This window comes from Eptatretus burgeri, chromosome 2 (assembly GCF_056783735.1).
Source record: "Eptatretus burgeri isolate ZD-2024b chromosome 2, Ebu_testis_v1, whole genome shotgun sequence".
Classification (NCBI taxonomy): Eukaryota; Metazoa; Chordata; class Myxini; order Myxiniformes; family Myxinidae; genus Eptatretus; species Eptatretus burgeri.
In genome coordinates, this window is record NC_140962.1 from 126,862,284 (window position 1) to 126,878,600 (window position 16,317).

At 36.4% G+C, this 16,317-nt stretch overlaps 1 protein-coding gene and 2 pseudogenes across 2 annotated transcripts in view; 2 read left to right on the forward strand and 1 right to left on the reverse strand.

The window, feature by feature from the left end:
* The window catches only part of LOC147033030 (DDB1- and CUL4-associated factor 10-like), a 300,685-nt pseudogene that overhangs the window by 270,423 nt on the left and 13,945 nt on the right, over nucleotides 1-16,317 (forward strand). The window lies entirely within an intron of this gene.
* Nucleotides 5,760-6,677, reverse strand: LOC147033037 (uncharacterized; annotated as a pseudogene).
* LOC147033038 (beta-1 adrenergic receptor-like) lies at nucleotides 12,339-15,469 on the forward strand. Its single transcript, XM_085871156.1, has 2 exons — nucleotides 12,339-13,145; nucleotides 14,590-15,469. Exons 1-2 carry the CDS (start codon nucleotides 12,507-12,509, stop codon nucleotides 15,055-15,057), a joined length of 1,107 nt encoding a protein of 368 aa, XP_085727282.1. The 5' UTR covers nucleotides 12,339-12,506; the 3' UTR covers nucleotides 15,058-15,469.

Genomic DNA, 16,317 nt, shown 5'->3' on the forward strand with positions numbered 1-16,317 from the left:
TCCTTCTCTGAAACTTTGTGAATATTGGTTCATGCAATTCATCAGATAATTGCTCTTCAATCTTAATGACATCATTAGAGCCTATAAGTTTTTTGAATCTCCAATTCCAGGTTTTCAATTTAGCACTGATCATCTTCTTCACGATGAACCTATCAACTTTTTCGCTCAAGGTTGGATTTTGTATCAGAGACAAATTATACAACATTTCTCTCTCGACTTCATGTTTTTCTTCCAATGTTGTGGTCTTCCAAAATTCAATATCGTGTCTCATTCACACTTCATCAACTCGAATGATGGGTTTACTCCATGCTTTAGGATTGTCTGCCTCATCTCATCTTTTATCCAAGTTTGTGCCTGGACCACAGAAAGAATACCCTGGTAGATGTAATTCCCCTGGTATTCCAGTAGTTGTAAATTTACTTCCTGATAAAAACTTTTGTATATCTCCTCCACGTTTGTGTTTGGAGATAAATTGACACTTTTTTGAACCACACACCGAACATGTACCGTTTTGTATGACCCAATCATTTTTACTTTTAAAATATGAATTTTTTTTTTCGGATTAGTTTTCTTTTTACATTTGAGACAATAACTCATTTATTTATGAGAAAAATTCCTGCAGAGGGCGAAAACCTTTTTAGTTTTCAACATGCACATTTGAATCTTAATTTTTAAACATAACGAATCCTGAGAAATGCCCCCACTCTCTCCTTCATTTATTTAAGAAAAAAATTGAAAAACTTGAATTAAAGTCAACATCTTGTCCTTGAAAACGATGTCAATAGTCTTGTCGAAAATATTGCTAATAGACTTGTCAATTCTTTGTTTTCCTCCTCGGTGCGTTGAAATTCATGTGTATTTTCTGTAATACCCACAATCTTTTTTTAATCTCACTGGTTTCCATATTTTCATATTTATTTATTCTCTCTCTTTCCTCCCTCTCCTCCCTCTCCTCCTCTCTCTTCTCCCTCTCCTCCTTCTCTCTTCTCTGTTTCCTCCTTCTCTCTCTTCTCCTTTCCTCCCTCTCCTCCCTCTCCTCCTTCTCTCTCTTCTCTCTCCTCCTTCTCTCTCTTCTCTCTCTCCTCCTTCTCTCTCTTCTCCCTCTCCTCCTTCTCTCTCTTCTATGTTTCCTCCTTCTCTCTCTTCTCCTTTTCCTCCTCTTCTCTCTCTTCAACTCCTTCCTTGTCCATTACTATCCTTGAATTGCTTACACCCCATAGAATATCATACATATATTCATCGGGATTTCTTGTTATTCCTGCATCCAAAATATTTTTTTGCAGCAGGAAACCAATAAAAAAATTTTGAATTTCGAAAAGAGCCTTACGTTTTTTTAACTTTATAATTTTTTCATTATTTAACAATTTAATTAAATCCAAAGTTGTTGGTTTATAAACATCAGCATAATGCCAATCTTTTATTGAAAACACCTCATTCGTATGTTGCAGAACATATTTATTAAAATATCAAATACCCTTTTCTTGAAGGTATGCTTGGACACAGCAATGATAATTTTCTTGAAGCTGCTTGCTGTGATTTATGTATTCGAAATATATGACTGAATAATATTATGACACGAAACACCTCCCCATCTTCCCATATTTAAATTATTTTGGATTTCCTTACTTATTACATATAATACTGTTTTTTCTATTTTCATGATATAAACTACGGCAAAACCATTATTATATTTACCCTTATTAAATTATTTTATTTGTTGTTTACGAATCGTGCTTCCACAAAACTCATTCTCTATACCAAGTGGATAAGATTCTTCCTTTCGAGACTGATTTAATTGTTCCAGGTCTTCTCCGGCAATTTTAAATGACCAATTATATCCTAAATCATTCATATCATACCCCCATTGTTCTATTCTCATACAAACGATACACCCTTTTTTATAAAAATTTTTATTTTAATTCGAACTGTAAATTCTGTACGACCCGGAGATAGAATCAACACTTCTGTATCTTTGCAATACACGGCCGTTTTATTTAAGGATATATATATATATATATATATATATATATATATATATATATATATATATATATATATATATATATATATATATATATATATATATATATATATATATATATATATATATATATATATATAGATAATTCGCTTAATCTCACCAAGTCATTCGCGTCAGTCAGGCTTGGATAATTTTTTAATTGATAAGCATTTTTCATGTTAATATTTTTTGTTATATTATATTTATGTCATTCAGCCTGAGCCTTTGTGTAATAATTTGATAAATCAATATCCAGTTCTTGGGATACACCAAAGATAGTACCATCTTTACCCACATATGTCATTTATATTAGAGTAAAAATAAAGTCATAAAATTTTTCATTTTTGTTGAGTTTAAATAACAGATATAGACATAATTGACCACAACACTTGGAATTTAACTCTTGGACTTGAAATGTTTGATCAACACCATTATGTAAGAATTTTATGACTTCAACAGGTGGTGGAAGAGCAAAACAATCAAAATAATATTTGTCTTGACCATTAAAAATACAAACCCAATGAGAACCGTTCCCACTATTATCTTCTAAGTTCATAATAATATTCATTGTATGTTTAGGCACGTTTGTTAATTCATCTCTCATACAAATAACCACAACATGAATTTTTAATATCTTACAATATTTGACAAGTTGAAAATTTGATGTTGTATTCTTTCCAAATTCTATAAACCCGAACATCAATGCTCATTTATTTATTCGAAAGATATAATCCATTACCCCTTTTAGTTAATTTTTACATCTGCTTGTTCGATAGAAGAAAGCATATCTCAAACTAACAATCTCGCTTTATCAGGCAGACTTTCAAGTTTTTCAGCAAAATCTACAATTGCATCACTTCCACTAATTTGTTTCTCCAACTCTTTGTGATGTCTTTTCAATTCTTTTTGAGCTCGGAGTTAAGCCTTCCTTTTGTTGGCAGTTTTCACCACTGTTGAAATACCACCCATCAATGCTCGAACCGCACTTAAACCAGCAAATAAAGGAATTAGTAATGGGAGAAATCCTCCACTCGTCTCTCTTATTGAATATTTTTTCAACATTGGTTTTGTCATTTTAATTTTAAGTGAGCCTGTATCGTTCAATATTTTAACCTGTTCTCTTGTGAGCAAAACATCAATTATTCCTGCTCCTTTTCTCTGAATTGTATTAATGTTAATCGTCCAAGGCTTTTGATTTTGAACACAAGATGATAGTTTATGAAGATCGATTTGATTAACATGTACCCCAGTTGGTACTTTGCCACACATTTATATAACAAAAAATTATGTGAGACTAATCATAACACCATTATCTGTATTAATCTGTAATTATGTTTCTTCCAAAAGCAAACAATATGTATCAACTTCTTCACTCTCTCCTCTTTCAATGTATAGGGAAGTATCCACTCGATTCTACTTTATTGTTTCCTTTTGAGCACTCAGATCAAACGCATAGGTTGTATACAAACTTTGAAATGCTGTCATATCCAAAATAGGTTCTGTATTTCCATTACTTTCACACAACTTTGGATAAGACTTGTATGCTTCAGCAAAATCATTTTTTCCCAATTAATTTCCAATCTATCTCGTGGATAAAATGTTCCATCCAGAGAAACACGAAGTCGTTTCACCTTTGCATTATCACTCAATGCATTGTTCTTATCAATAGCAGTATCACCATCTGGTTTTTAAAAAAATGATCCACAGATATCGTGGCTTTCCTTACGAAACATCCAAGTTCCACGAATAAGTGGTTTGGTTTAGTTTAACGTGTTGACATCTTCTTTGAGGTATGATACTTTGAGTGGTTTCTTTGAGTTAAGTCTTCTTTTCAACATCTCTTCTGTTTTAAGATTGGGAGTATATTCACTAATATACCAACTCATTTCATCAATTACAAATTTATTCTGATCACCAAAAGCACTACCAACACCAAAAAGTAATCTATTTTCATTCTCATTCCCTTGAAGTTGAAATATAATTTTAAGACCATACAGAACTTTATCATGATCATAAAATCCAAATATACCTTTAAGAGGAACTGCCACAGTTTAACTATTAACTGGTTTTGTATCATCATTATACATTCCTTTCCTTTGAGAATATCCAGGGTCTGTGTTTGTTCCCATTGACATATCAGAAATAAAATCTTCGACAGCCCCCTTTCCCATTCTTTCACTGAATGAATATAGTGTAAATTTCATCATTTCAGATAAAGCAGAGACATAAGGAACTGCTTCAACTTCTTGTGTTCCAAGAACACCATCAAACGAACACCATCGAACACCATCAAACGAACAAACGTACAAACGAACACCATCAAACATTTTCCAGAAGAAATCATTGACGATTGCAGCGTTTTTGTTATTCCCAGCCTTAGTGAATGTCAATTTACACAACAAGAAACTTTCGGATCGATTCAAATGGGTTTGTTGATTATTTATTTCAAAACTTTTTGTACCATTTCCATTCCAGTCTGTGCCAGTTATTGCATTTACCTTGAAATAATATTATTTTTTAGTGGAGTTTGAGATGACAATGGTATCATCAAAATCATAGATACTACCAATTGTTTCCACATTTGTATTTATCTCGGAAAAAAGATGTTAAAACTTTTGAAACCCTGACCCAAGTATGTGAATTATTTTCTGTCGTTCTTAGGGAGACAACTGAGTTTTGCCTTTCTTAATTTCTTTTATTGCTTGTAATTTATGAGATTCCATTTGGTCATCTTTTATACTCTTTACAGCACCTGCCTCATTTCCCACAGCAGAAGCAGTTGAACCAATTAGGTCTTTATGTTCAAGAATAGTTGAACTGATACCCATTAGAGTATCAATTATCCCATCTCCTCTAAATTGATGTCCTACACCGCCTTTGTCTCTTCAGTTTATAGTATCCTCTACCAAGATACATACCTTCACCCTTGTAGTATGGAGAAAGGAACATCCCATCCCCTGTAATTATTTTATATTTTCCCAACTCGTGTTTCCTCACAATAACCATCTTATTTATTTATTGGAAAACTTCACGTAGGTGAATTCTGATGGATATAACTTCTCCATTAAATGAAATCATACGATTATCTTGGTCGGTTATCCTAAAATTTACTCTGTATATTGTTTTTCCTGACACATCCAGACAAACCAGATTTTTGGGTTCCATATTGAATTTATAAACAGTAGGGGTTGATTATGCACTGAATGAAAATATTGTATTTGTTCTTATTCCATCATTATAAGCACCATCACTCAAATCACAGTGAATTAATACCGAATTTATTCCTGAGGATATTTGAATGATATCATCACTGAAAAACGACCCATGAGTTTCAATCTCTTTTGAAGAGAATCCCAATAACTCTCGAAATGAATTATCAATTGCGAAATCAACCTTGTAGTTATTTTTAAGTTTTTTCGTTGATTTTGAAGGATGTTTTTGCATATCTATAACAATATTTTTTGGTTAATCATCCTGTTCTCTCATAAGACGAACAATTTTGGAAGATATTTGAGATATCTCATATACTCCGGGTGAAACTGTTATCGTTTTGTATCCAGTTCCCTGATTATAACTAAACTTGTCATTTTTCTCAGTTATATTAAATTAGGTATTATAAGTTTCCATGGACAATAAAGATGCCTCATATTCTTTTGTTGGGTCAAGTTATCGTGGGTCTGGGAATGAAGATGTGTGGTCGCTTGTTGTGAAATGAAAACTCAGGATTGTGCTTCTCATCTTATTTAATATGAGTTAAAATGTCTTCATATTGATATTTATTAAATATTTTCGCGTTCATCAACTGGTCTAAGATAGCTGATGCTTCATGAAAACAATTGTTATTTCCAGCCTTCTTACTACCTCGCAACAATTACAGTCTATTTACTAATTGTGATGGGTTATTTGGAGGAAAACTAACACGTGAACCAAGGATACTTAAAGCCTGAATAATGTATTTCTCCTTCTCATTCTTCCTACTTTTACCAGAAATACTCACCCTATAACTGAGAGCGTTCAGCAGATAAATATGTACCCTATCATCATTATTTTTCACATCCAATGGTTTATCGATATACTTTGTTTCATACCTCACAGTTGAACCTTGTCTTCCATCTTTTGTGAGAAGAAACATTAATCTCGGTGTAAGTTTAACAGGGGGTTGAGCAGAACTCAAGAACCTTAATTCATCATTAAATATCAATACCTTTTCTTGAACAAGATGAAATATTGCTTGTTGTTCTGTTGGGAAGAGTCCAGCTTTGGTTTTTGAATCCTCTGAATATTCATAGTTTTGAAGAGCATTCACAATATAATCAGGGGGTCGATTAATCTCTTCCAGTTGTTGAAGTAATCATTCATCACCATATTCTAATTCTCCTATATGCCCTCATTCTTCCTCCGTCATTTGACTGAAATCTTCAATCATTTGAAGTTTTTTAGGAGTATATTCTATTGTGGAAACTGTGGAATCATCTATAATTTTTTCTTGGGAAGTTTATAAAAGTGGTTAAAAAAATTTCTCTTGTTTTCTTTCAAATGCTTCTTCATCCATTAGTTTCTGTCTGCATTTCTTCTTTATGTCTTCCTGTTGTTTAACAACTTTTGAAACCAACTCTTGATGTACCATGAATCTTCTTGCTCTTTCTTTTGCATCCATTTATTTATTGGAAAATATCATCATTGTCAAAGTTGTTTATGTAGGACTATTACTATAATAATTTATAATTAAAGTATAAGGATTATGTGTCATTGTCATATATGGATACAGATCGTTTTATATTAGAAATAAAAACTGGAGATGTATATGAGGATATGATAATATTGATATGTATGATACAAGTAATTATAAACCTGGTGATGTGTTGTTTTCATCAAATAACGCAAAGGTTATTGGTAAGTTTAAAGATGAATTGGGTGGGAAGGTTATGAGTGAATTTATAGGATTGAGATCAAAGGCTCATTATTTTACATATATTGACAATAACATTGAAAGATGTGATAAGAAGCAAATGGGAATAAAGAAAAATATAATCAAGGAAAAAATAAACTTTAAACATTATTACAACTGTTTAACCTCAACGAAGGAAGAGTACAGAAAAATGAATACAATAAGAAGTTATAAACATCAATTATATCCAGAAGAGATAAATAAGAAAGCATTAGGATTTTGATGATAAAAGATATATTTTAGAGAATAGAATTAATAGTCTCACTTATGGTTATAAGTCTAAGTGCTGAGGGACTACTACCGTCTTTTACTGATTTATAAATGATAGAACCAAGCAATAACCAAACCAAAGAGTGGAGATGTAATGTACTTGAATGGAAAAGATAAGGAATGTGATAAATATCAAATAAGCCTCATTGAAGAAATAATCGGGGTAAAAGTAGATAAAACAAATAAGCAGATAATTTAATTACAAATAAGTTAGAGGAAAAAAGAAAAAAATATCCTTGAATGGACTGAAAACTTTGATGGTTATCAATTAAACAATGGAAAAACAATTTCCTATAATCTCAAAATGATATGTGGCTCAGAAGGTAATCAAACAAGTGCATTGAGAGAAGTTTATCAATGTATTTCTGCTCAACAAAAATATTTAGACCAAGAACTAAGTTCTAAAATAATATTTGTGAACATACTCGATGGCGATGAATGTAATCGGAAAATTAATTTATTACCTGAAGTAGAACATGATCAAATATTCATTGGCTCACTCTTTGAATGGAGTAAGTAATGGGGGAGAGATCGATCTCTTCTTTTGACCCCATGGACCGAGAGTCAGAGGGGGGAGAGAAAATCATTCTCCTCTTTTGACCTGATGGAACTTGAGCAAGAAAGCTTCCCATTTTAATTTGTATGAGGTTTTTTGGGCCCTGAGACAGTCTCAATTTAACATGAGCTTGTATGACAGAAAAGAATTCTCCTTTTTTGTCCTGATGGGTCTCGACTCAGAGAGTTCTCCCGATACATTTGTATGGGGGGGGGGGGAGGAATTAGGGGTTTTCAGGGATTAATTCATCGAATTTTTCGCCTTCACCCCATTCATTTGCATGGTTGCCTTAGAAACCCCATATATCTACTACTTTTCTGGATAGTTGCTCTGCAGAATCTCATTGCTTCCAAAACGAAAATACTTGAACAATAACGTTGACCGATAACTTCCCAAGCTGAATCATGGATCAAATATATATGACAAAGAAGGGAAAGTGCAGGGACAGTGAAGAAAGGGTTACATTACCTCAAATGGATGAGAAAGAAAGAAGATTGCTTGCTTCACTTCACTTTCATGATCGTAAGAGGAAGTTATCATCGAATAACACTCTGGGGTATGTTGAAAATTGCTGGCTATTTATTTGCTGAAGATGGGTGAGATCTATTATGTCAGGACGACCAAGACTTACACAGTCATGCAACTGCCCTTTGCTCCCAGATTTATCTGGTGAACTGACTAATCCACATCTACCCTTGAGGATGGTGAAAGCCTTAGAAACAAGTATAATTAATCCCAAATTCAATTTCATTTGTAAACTTTGTCATATGATATGCCACAAATTTGTCCCGTTTGGATCTCAAAATAAATTGATGGAAATTATTCATAAAAGCAGATATTTAAGTGAAAGACATTGTTGATTGCGAATATTTCACTATATATTGTCCCTTTTAAGGACAAAAGGAGGATATGTAGAAGTGATTTTTATTTAATTCAACTGTTTTTACCTCTCAGTGAAAAGCATTTAAGAATTGTAAGCAGTTTCTATGAAGCTCACATAATGCAGATTGGATGAGTATTGACCAAGCCTCTGCTCTTGTCAAGCTGTGGGTGCCCTTGCAAATTGCATGGTTTTGGAGATAAGATGTGATCTTTGTTTTCAACCTCTTTGTGGCTCTGCATTTCTCAACGCAAAGTATAAAAAATGTTAAATGAACAGCATTTAATTCATATTTCTAAGTCTTTTTACTTTCTGTTTTAATGAAGCTTAAATTGTTGGATAAGTTAAATCTTATTGAAGTAGTTGGGTATTTATTAAGAAGTTATGCGAAATGTAAAATCATTCTTGTGATTTTACAGGAAATTATTCACAACCTTTTCTGTTACTGGTATGGGAGAAGTGCTGAAGTGATCATTATCGATTTAGGAACAGCTGGGTATTTCATCATTGAATTTTCAGAAAGATGTTTGTGCTTTTGAATTTTTCGGAGTTTATTCTCCAGAATCAGTTTTGCTCAAAAACTCTTATTGTACCATCTCTTGTCATCATCTCCTTGCATGATCTCATATTGCATTATCAGTGTATACAATTGATGGATCTGAAGCAAATAATTAGAGAGATGTTGGCACAGTTACTGTGTGTTTTCTCTCTCCATGGATCCATGTGAATAATGATTCAACAATGTTAAAATAAATTGTTAAAAGAACCTGTGAGTGAATTTTCTTTGACAATCCCCAGCCCTAACTCCATGTTTGCTATCATCTGTCTCATGAACAGCATCTTCGGATCATTGCCCGACTGCAATGGTGATGCCGATCCGCTATCCTGTGCAATGTTTTCCAGGGAATGGGGGTGGGAGTCTTCGAGCTATGTTTGTATTTCCAAGGAGCCCCTGACTGCGCCCCTCCCTCTATACCATTGTCATATACAATTGCCTGAATCATAGGTTCCTCCCCCAAATCATCATCCCCATCAAAACCCTCCTGGATGAGCTGCTTGTCTTGGTCTGACATCGCAACACAATTACTTTTTGCTAAATTTTTCGCAAACCAGCTCTTTATAATTTTGGGGTGCCCTATTCGCCCCCGCAGACTGAATATCGCTCCTGACACCAAATTAATCCCATTTCTGACACTAATTTGTAGTGGATCTGGGGTTCAAGGCTTGCTACTTGGGGATGCATTTGGGTCCCTCCCAAATGCCTGGTCCTGAGGCCGCCGGGCACAGATAACTCTGCCCACCATCAGTTTGCTAAGCAACCACAAACGCTAATTGGCATGGCCAATCTGGGCAGGGTTACACAACCTCAAATGATACCTTTCTGAAGGACGACTGGATAATTGGTGTCAGTGCCCTCAGCACACACTTCGATTACCAAAGAGCGTTACTGCCGATTGCTGAAGATTAAATGTTGCGAACCACACCAGGTTGGTGGGTGGGGGGGGGGGGCTGGCGGTGGTACTGTGTTCACCAGATAGGGATCAAGACCAATTTTCCCCAGTATTGAATTGCCCTCTGTGACCGACGATTTTGTATTTATAAGCTCGCCACGAAAGAAGTGCATTTTCATCACAACAAAAACCATACCAACAAGCAAGCAAAAGGTGCCGGGCAGGCAGAAGACCCACCTTCCCGGTTTTCATGTCAATATTCCACGTCCGGAGGTGGAAGGAGGGTTGGGTTCGAGAAGCAGACAGTAGTTGTGAGATGAACGTGGCTGGGATGTAGGATCTCATTTTTGCTCTCCTTTCAGCATGACAAACGATGGCATGATTCTCTTATTCATGCTGAGGTGAATTGGCTAACATGGTGGAGCAAGACGCTGGCCATTGACTCTTGTCTGATCATGAGAGGCGGACCTCAAAGCCTCGTGTGTATCACTGAAGAGAGTGGCGCCATTGTGCAGAGAGCAGCATCATCAGTAAGCACATTTGGTGAGCCCTGGTGTTGAATATCGCCTCATGAATTACCTCATGTACTTTTCCCGCCCAGAGAGTTGCTCGGCACCACGTTTGGGTGTGTTTTCGAATTTCGGACGAAGAACCTCAATCCGTAAGTTTAACTGAGACAAACTCTGGACCAATTAAGTGCCAGAATAAAGGGAGGATTTTCTTTTGTTTTCTTTCCCCCTTGTCTACATTAAAGTCCAAGTGTCGAGGCACCTCAACTTTAGACCTTAATTTACTTCATGTATTATAATTACTTTCTGAATTATAACCCTTGTAAATATTTCTTCTATTTTCAATGAATCCCCATATATTTTTAGTTGATGATGTCCATATATCTGTTGTGGATTCAAGCATAAACCTCTTTTGCTGTGCCTCCGTGGCTCCACCGGTGCAACCCTGCCCCTCCTGTGTGTGCTATAATCTTTGAGGATTACGTGTCTGCTTCTGAAGAAAAACTGCTTCTGCAGATTTCTTTCGATTCACTCTTTAGGGATTGCGAATCACACAGAGAAAGATGCTGACATGTCAAACCTCGGGAACAGCAACAACATAGTATCTTCTTTGTCACTTTAAGGATTAGCCAGGGAAGTATTTAACCAAATCCAGTGTTTGGAGAAGTACAGCATCCCACATTATTGGAGAGTTGGCTGGAAATTTGGTGTAAAAAAAAAAGTTGACAAAGTGAAAGCAGATTTTGAAGAATGCCTGGTCTTGTCTACATTTACCAACATACACCATCTTTCAATCATTCACCGTCTGTCCGTCCGTCTGTTCCCAGATACCGCAAAAACGGCTGAACTAATCACAACCATTTTTGGGTGTGTAATCCTGGGACCCCCTTGCAGTAAAATAGGCATAAATATAATAACATGACCCCCTTGACTCCCGTGGCTCCCGTGGGGAGTGGGTGCTCGAGTGAGAATAATCTCTGATCTGAATAATTCAGCCAACTCGAACCAGAACAAGCATCATTTCAGGCAGTGAAAGTATCTGTTCTGACTCAGCAAACTACATCAGAGGGAATTACAAGTATTGATAGAAGAAAACTGATGCGAGTGGGATATTGTGGTTGATATTGAAAGGTGCCTGTTTGAAATGTTTAATAATCGTAGTCTATGCCACGATGTGTATCGAAGAGTGCATGTAGAGGTGAAGTTGTTTTTGCTCTTCTCGTGTGTTGACAGAGAAAAAAAAACACCCGACTTTGGGTTTGTTGTTGGCTCCAGCACCACCGACACCGTCTTGTTTAAACAAAACATTTTTGCACATTTTTAATAAATTTGGATTCGCCGTTTTGAAGTAGAGAGGATTTCCAAAATCAATGTAAGGTTGGGTGTTGGGTTCAAGCATTTGTTCTATTACCTTATTTACTCATTGTAAGCATTGCATTGTAAGCATGAATACAATTAATTTATTGATGAGAGGTCAGAAGAACAGTGATGTGAAAATAAATAATTTATACCCCTGAGGATTTGAAGCCGTTTCGAGCAAGTCATTGCTGGTCATGAAATATTAATTCGTCAATAACTTTCCCTCAGGACTGAATAATGGAAGAAATCTGAAACTCTGAAACATGGGATTACATTCCATCTTCTGTATATAAAGGGCAGTATTGTCTGCACTTTGTAGATTCTTTAAAAATGATGCCACTTGTAAAAAACAGTTTTCATGGTGGAATAATGTTCAGTTTCATTTTGCATTCCCTGGTATTCAATTACATATAATTTGGATAAATTGATTATATTTCGATGAATCTTCTCCAATAACTGCAATTACTATTGAAAAATATCGATTTCTCTCCAATTAATCCAATTTCCATTGCGATGAATATTACAACGACTGATGCATTCAGGTTACCTGAACCGTACTACACCAGCTTGATCTTGTTTTTTACACCATTGAGTGCATTTACTATATTGGGGAATAGTCTGGTTCTCGCCGCTGTGATCCACTCTCATCATGCCATGCATGGCGTTACACACTTCTACATCTGTTCGCTCTCTGTGGCCGATCTATTAATTGGCATCGTGGTGATGCCTCTAACAACAATGCAAGTTCTACACGGACCATCAATCTTTGGGCAAGTCGTGTGCAACTTCTTATTGGCAGTTGATGTTGCGTGCGTCACAGTGAGTATCACCACTCTCTGCGCGATCGCCATTGATCGTTACATTGCTGTCACGAGGCCTCTACGATACCAAACCGTGGTGACTCGGACCCGTGCTTGTGGTGTTGTGGTTTCACTTTGGAGTTTGTCGATTTCGATCTCTTTCCTTCCTATTTTCCTTGGTTGGAATCAATCAAAAGAGCCTCAACATCAGTTGTGCTTTGAGGACCCGGAATGTTGCAGCTCATTTTCCTCGAAAGAGTATGTGCTTGCAACAACGATAATTCCTTTTTACATTCCATCCATCATCATGATTCTGGTTTACTGGAGGGTGCTGAAAGAAGCCAACAAACAGGTGAGATCTTTCATATTGTAACAAGAGAATATGTTTCTGCACGAATATTGTGGAGACAACTGTGTTGCGGCTTTTCCTCTTGTTTTTTTTTTCATGAAGTTCATTGAGTAATGTGTTCTTCTTCTTCTGCTACTTCTTCTTCTTCTACTTTCGGCTGCTCCCGTTGGGGGGTCGCCACACCGGATCATCGGTATGATCCGCATAGTGATTTGGCACAGGTTTTACGCTGGATTCCCTTCCTGACGCAACCCTGGGTGCCTCTTACAACACAGGGATATAGTACACCTATTCTAACCGGGGCATACACCGGGCCCATTACACTGGTACTCACTTCGCCGACCTCGGAAGGATGATACGCTGAGTCAACCTCCTGGTGTATATTAATTGAAGTGGCCAACGGGGCTTGAAATCAGGACCTTTTGGATCCCAAGCCGCTACCCCAACCACTACGCCAACACCAGGCTAGAAAAGTTCATTGAGTAATGTAATTTGCATGAATCCTTTGATTATATGAAGTTTTCATTTTTTCGTGGTTTGCCGAGAAATGACTCCTTTGAACTATTCGTGACAGCACCAACGATAAAGTCATAGGTTTTGAGAATTTGTTGAACAAGGCACAATTAGGTAACGAAGAAGAAGAGGAAGTCGCAGACAAGGCAAAATATAAACCCATAACCAGACTCATGCAGGAATAACAGTTTGAACATCTGGCCTGATTCTCGGAGGTTAGCGGTTCAACCTTTGGCTCAGTTGTATCCTTTCCTGCCAATCATTGTTCCCCACACCCATTGTATGTCCAAGTCTGTCTTTATCCTGGACTTAAAATATGTTCGGGTTTGTTGTCTTCCCCCCCTCTACCAACTGTTCCTTTTATTCTGTTGTGTCCTGATCCTTTAAGTGCACTTGTACTGGAGTTCCTCTCAGTGAACTCTTCCATGAGCCTCAACTATGTATTCCAAAAAGTGACATAAATTGATGATTCACTCCAATCGTTTTCACATGTTTCGAAGGCAATTAATGTACCATACCTGTGGGTTTGTTCTGGCAAAGCAGATTCTTGGCGGGAGTTACAATCCTGGTCAGATCACCACTCTCTTTTTTGGAGTTCAAGAAATTTTTTTAAGGCTGTGAGCACTTGCTTCATGAACAACACTGTGGGATCTTCGACATCCACCAAGTAATGCTGGCATACAAGACACCCGGTTTAACTTCCATCCAAGGGACAGCACACACATTGATGTGTCTCACTGCTTGTGAAACATGAGGATAACAGTTTACAGTATAGCTGGGCTGAGATTCGAACCGAGGAAAGCAGCTCTGAGGCAAAAGTGTGTTCCTCAGGGGAATCCTGCCTTCCATATATAAACGAGATTTAACAAAATTGCCATGAAATGAACAATATGAAATATTTTCCAAATGATATTGCCAATTATTTTTGTTACAGTTCGGGAAAATGAAACAGGGTGTATTGAACATGCAAACCCAGGGAAGAAACAAGGATTGCAAAGACAATCGGAACAAAGGAGTGAACGCGTTGAGTGAGCATCGAGCTTTGAAAACCTTAAGCGTTGTTACAGGAATATTCCTGTTCTGTTGGTTCCCATTTCACATCATTTACCCACTTCAAATTGTCTGTCTGACATGCGCAAGTGATGTTCTACTCTTTCTATTTCTATTGCTGGGCTACTTGAACTCAGCATGTAACCCGGTTCTCTATTCACGAAGCCCTGAACTCATGGCAGCTTACAAACGCTTGTTGCGTTTAGATGGAAGAAAAGAACGAGTTGGGAATCTTAACATGATGACTCGAATCAAGCGTACTTTGTTGTGCAAAAACATACATTCAGGAAGAGAATGCAGAGTCATGGTGATGACAAAGAATGTAACTGAATCATTTAATTTTATGCAATAATCAAAAGTGGTAGTTGGAGAATGTAGTAAATATGATATAAGGGGTGTTCAAAATGTTCTACAAACCATATACTTTGTTATTACCTCATGTTACCTTTGTTCTTACCATACCTCAATCATACCTCCTGAATGCCTCACGTTTTCAAGTCAACGGTTAACAAATTCCTGATGTCATAATGTGGATAGCGGATTTGAACCTGTGATGGGTGATCCGTTCAGAATCCCTTGATGATCATCCAAATGAATGAAATTACAATAAAGGTGTGAGTGTCGAAACTGGATCGCTCTTGCACTATTTCCTTTTTTCAAATATTCAAAAAAACCTTTTTCAAATATTCCTCTTTAAAGTATGAAAAAAGCTCTTGCATGGATAATGTATTTAAAGTTGGCAATATAAAGAATGTCTTCTTCATCATCGGCTGAACCAATAAATCCCTTCTTCAACAGAACGTGAAAGATTATTCAAATACTGAACAAGGGCTCAGTAAGGACGAGTTTTTAGCGTGCAAATGTTCTTTGAAAGAAACACAACACAGGATATGTATGGCATGGCAAATTCAATTGAAGTATGAGATGTGCACTCAGTAGAGTGCACACCTCCACCAGGCTAAATAGTTGACCTTTTGTATCCCACTGATAGGCTGGATATGGATTTGCTGACCTGAAACAAAATTAAATCGACTTGTTATTGTCATCTGACCAACTCATCCACAAAGTTTGTCAGAACTCGTTCACAACTTTTTGAGATATCATGCGACATGTCCTGTTTGGCAACGTTTCTCAATGGTGAAAAATCACGTATTAAAAATGAAAAATTATCGTATCTGGATCCAGATTCGGATCTTCACCGAAATTGAAACAATTCTTCCTTGTCACACAGCAATATGTCACCCACATTTCATCCGAATCCATCCACGACTTTTTGAGATATCCTGCACACAAACAAACAAACAATCAAGAAGAAGACATTGTGTAGAGCACGATACTTGCAAAATCCATAAAACAAATTTGAGCACAAAAATAATTGCTGGTTGAAATCAATGACCAAATATGCAACTCTTAAAATTTAATATCTATCTTCTTCTTCAATATATCTTCTTCAATAAATGTCTTCAATATATCTTCTTCAATAAATATCTTCAAATTTCAAGTGAATCGAATGAAATTTGACAGTTTTTGCAATCTGGCCTATGTTGACCTTTTGAGCAATCTGGACCTCAAAAAATTTGCTGGTTGAATTCAGTGACCTGAAATATAAATC

Coding starts and splice junctions, on each gene's coding strand:
- LOC147033038 (XM_085871156.1), top strand. CDS start 12,507: ATGAATATTACAACGACTGATGCATTCAGGTTACCTGAACCGTACTAC. Junction 13,146..14,589: donor TGAAAGAAGCCAACAAACAG/GTGAGATCTTTC, acceptor TTTTTGTTACAG/TTCGGGAAAATGAAACAGGG.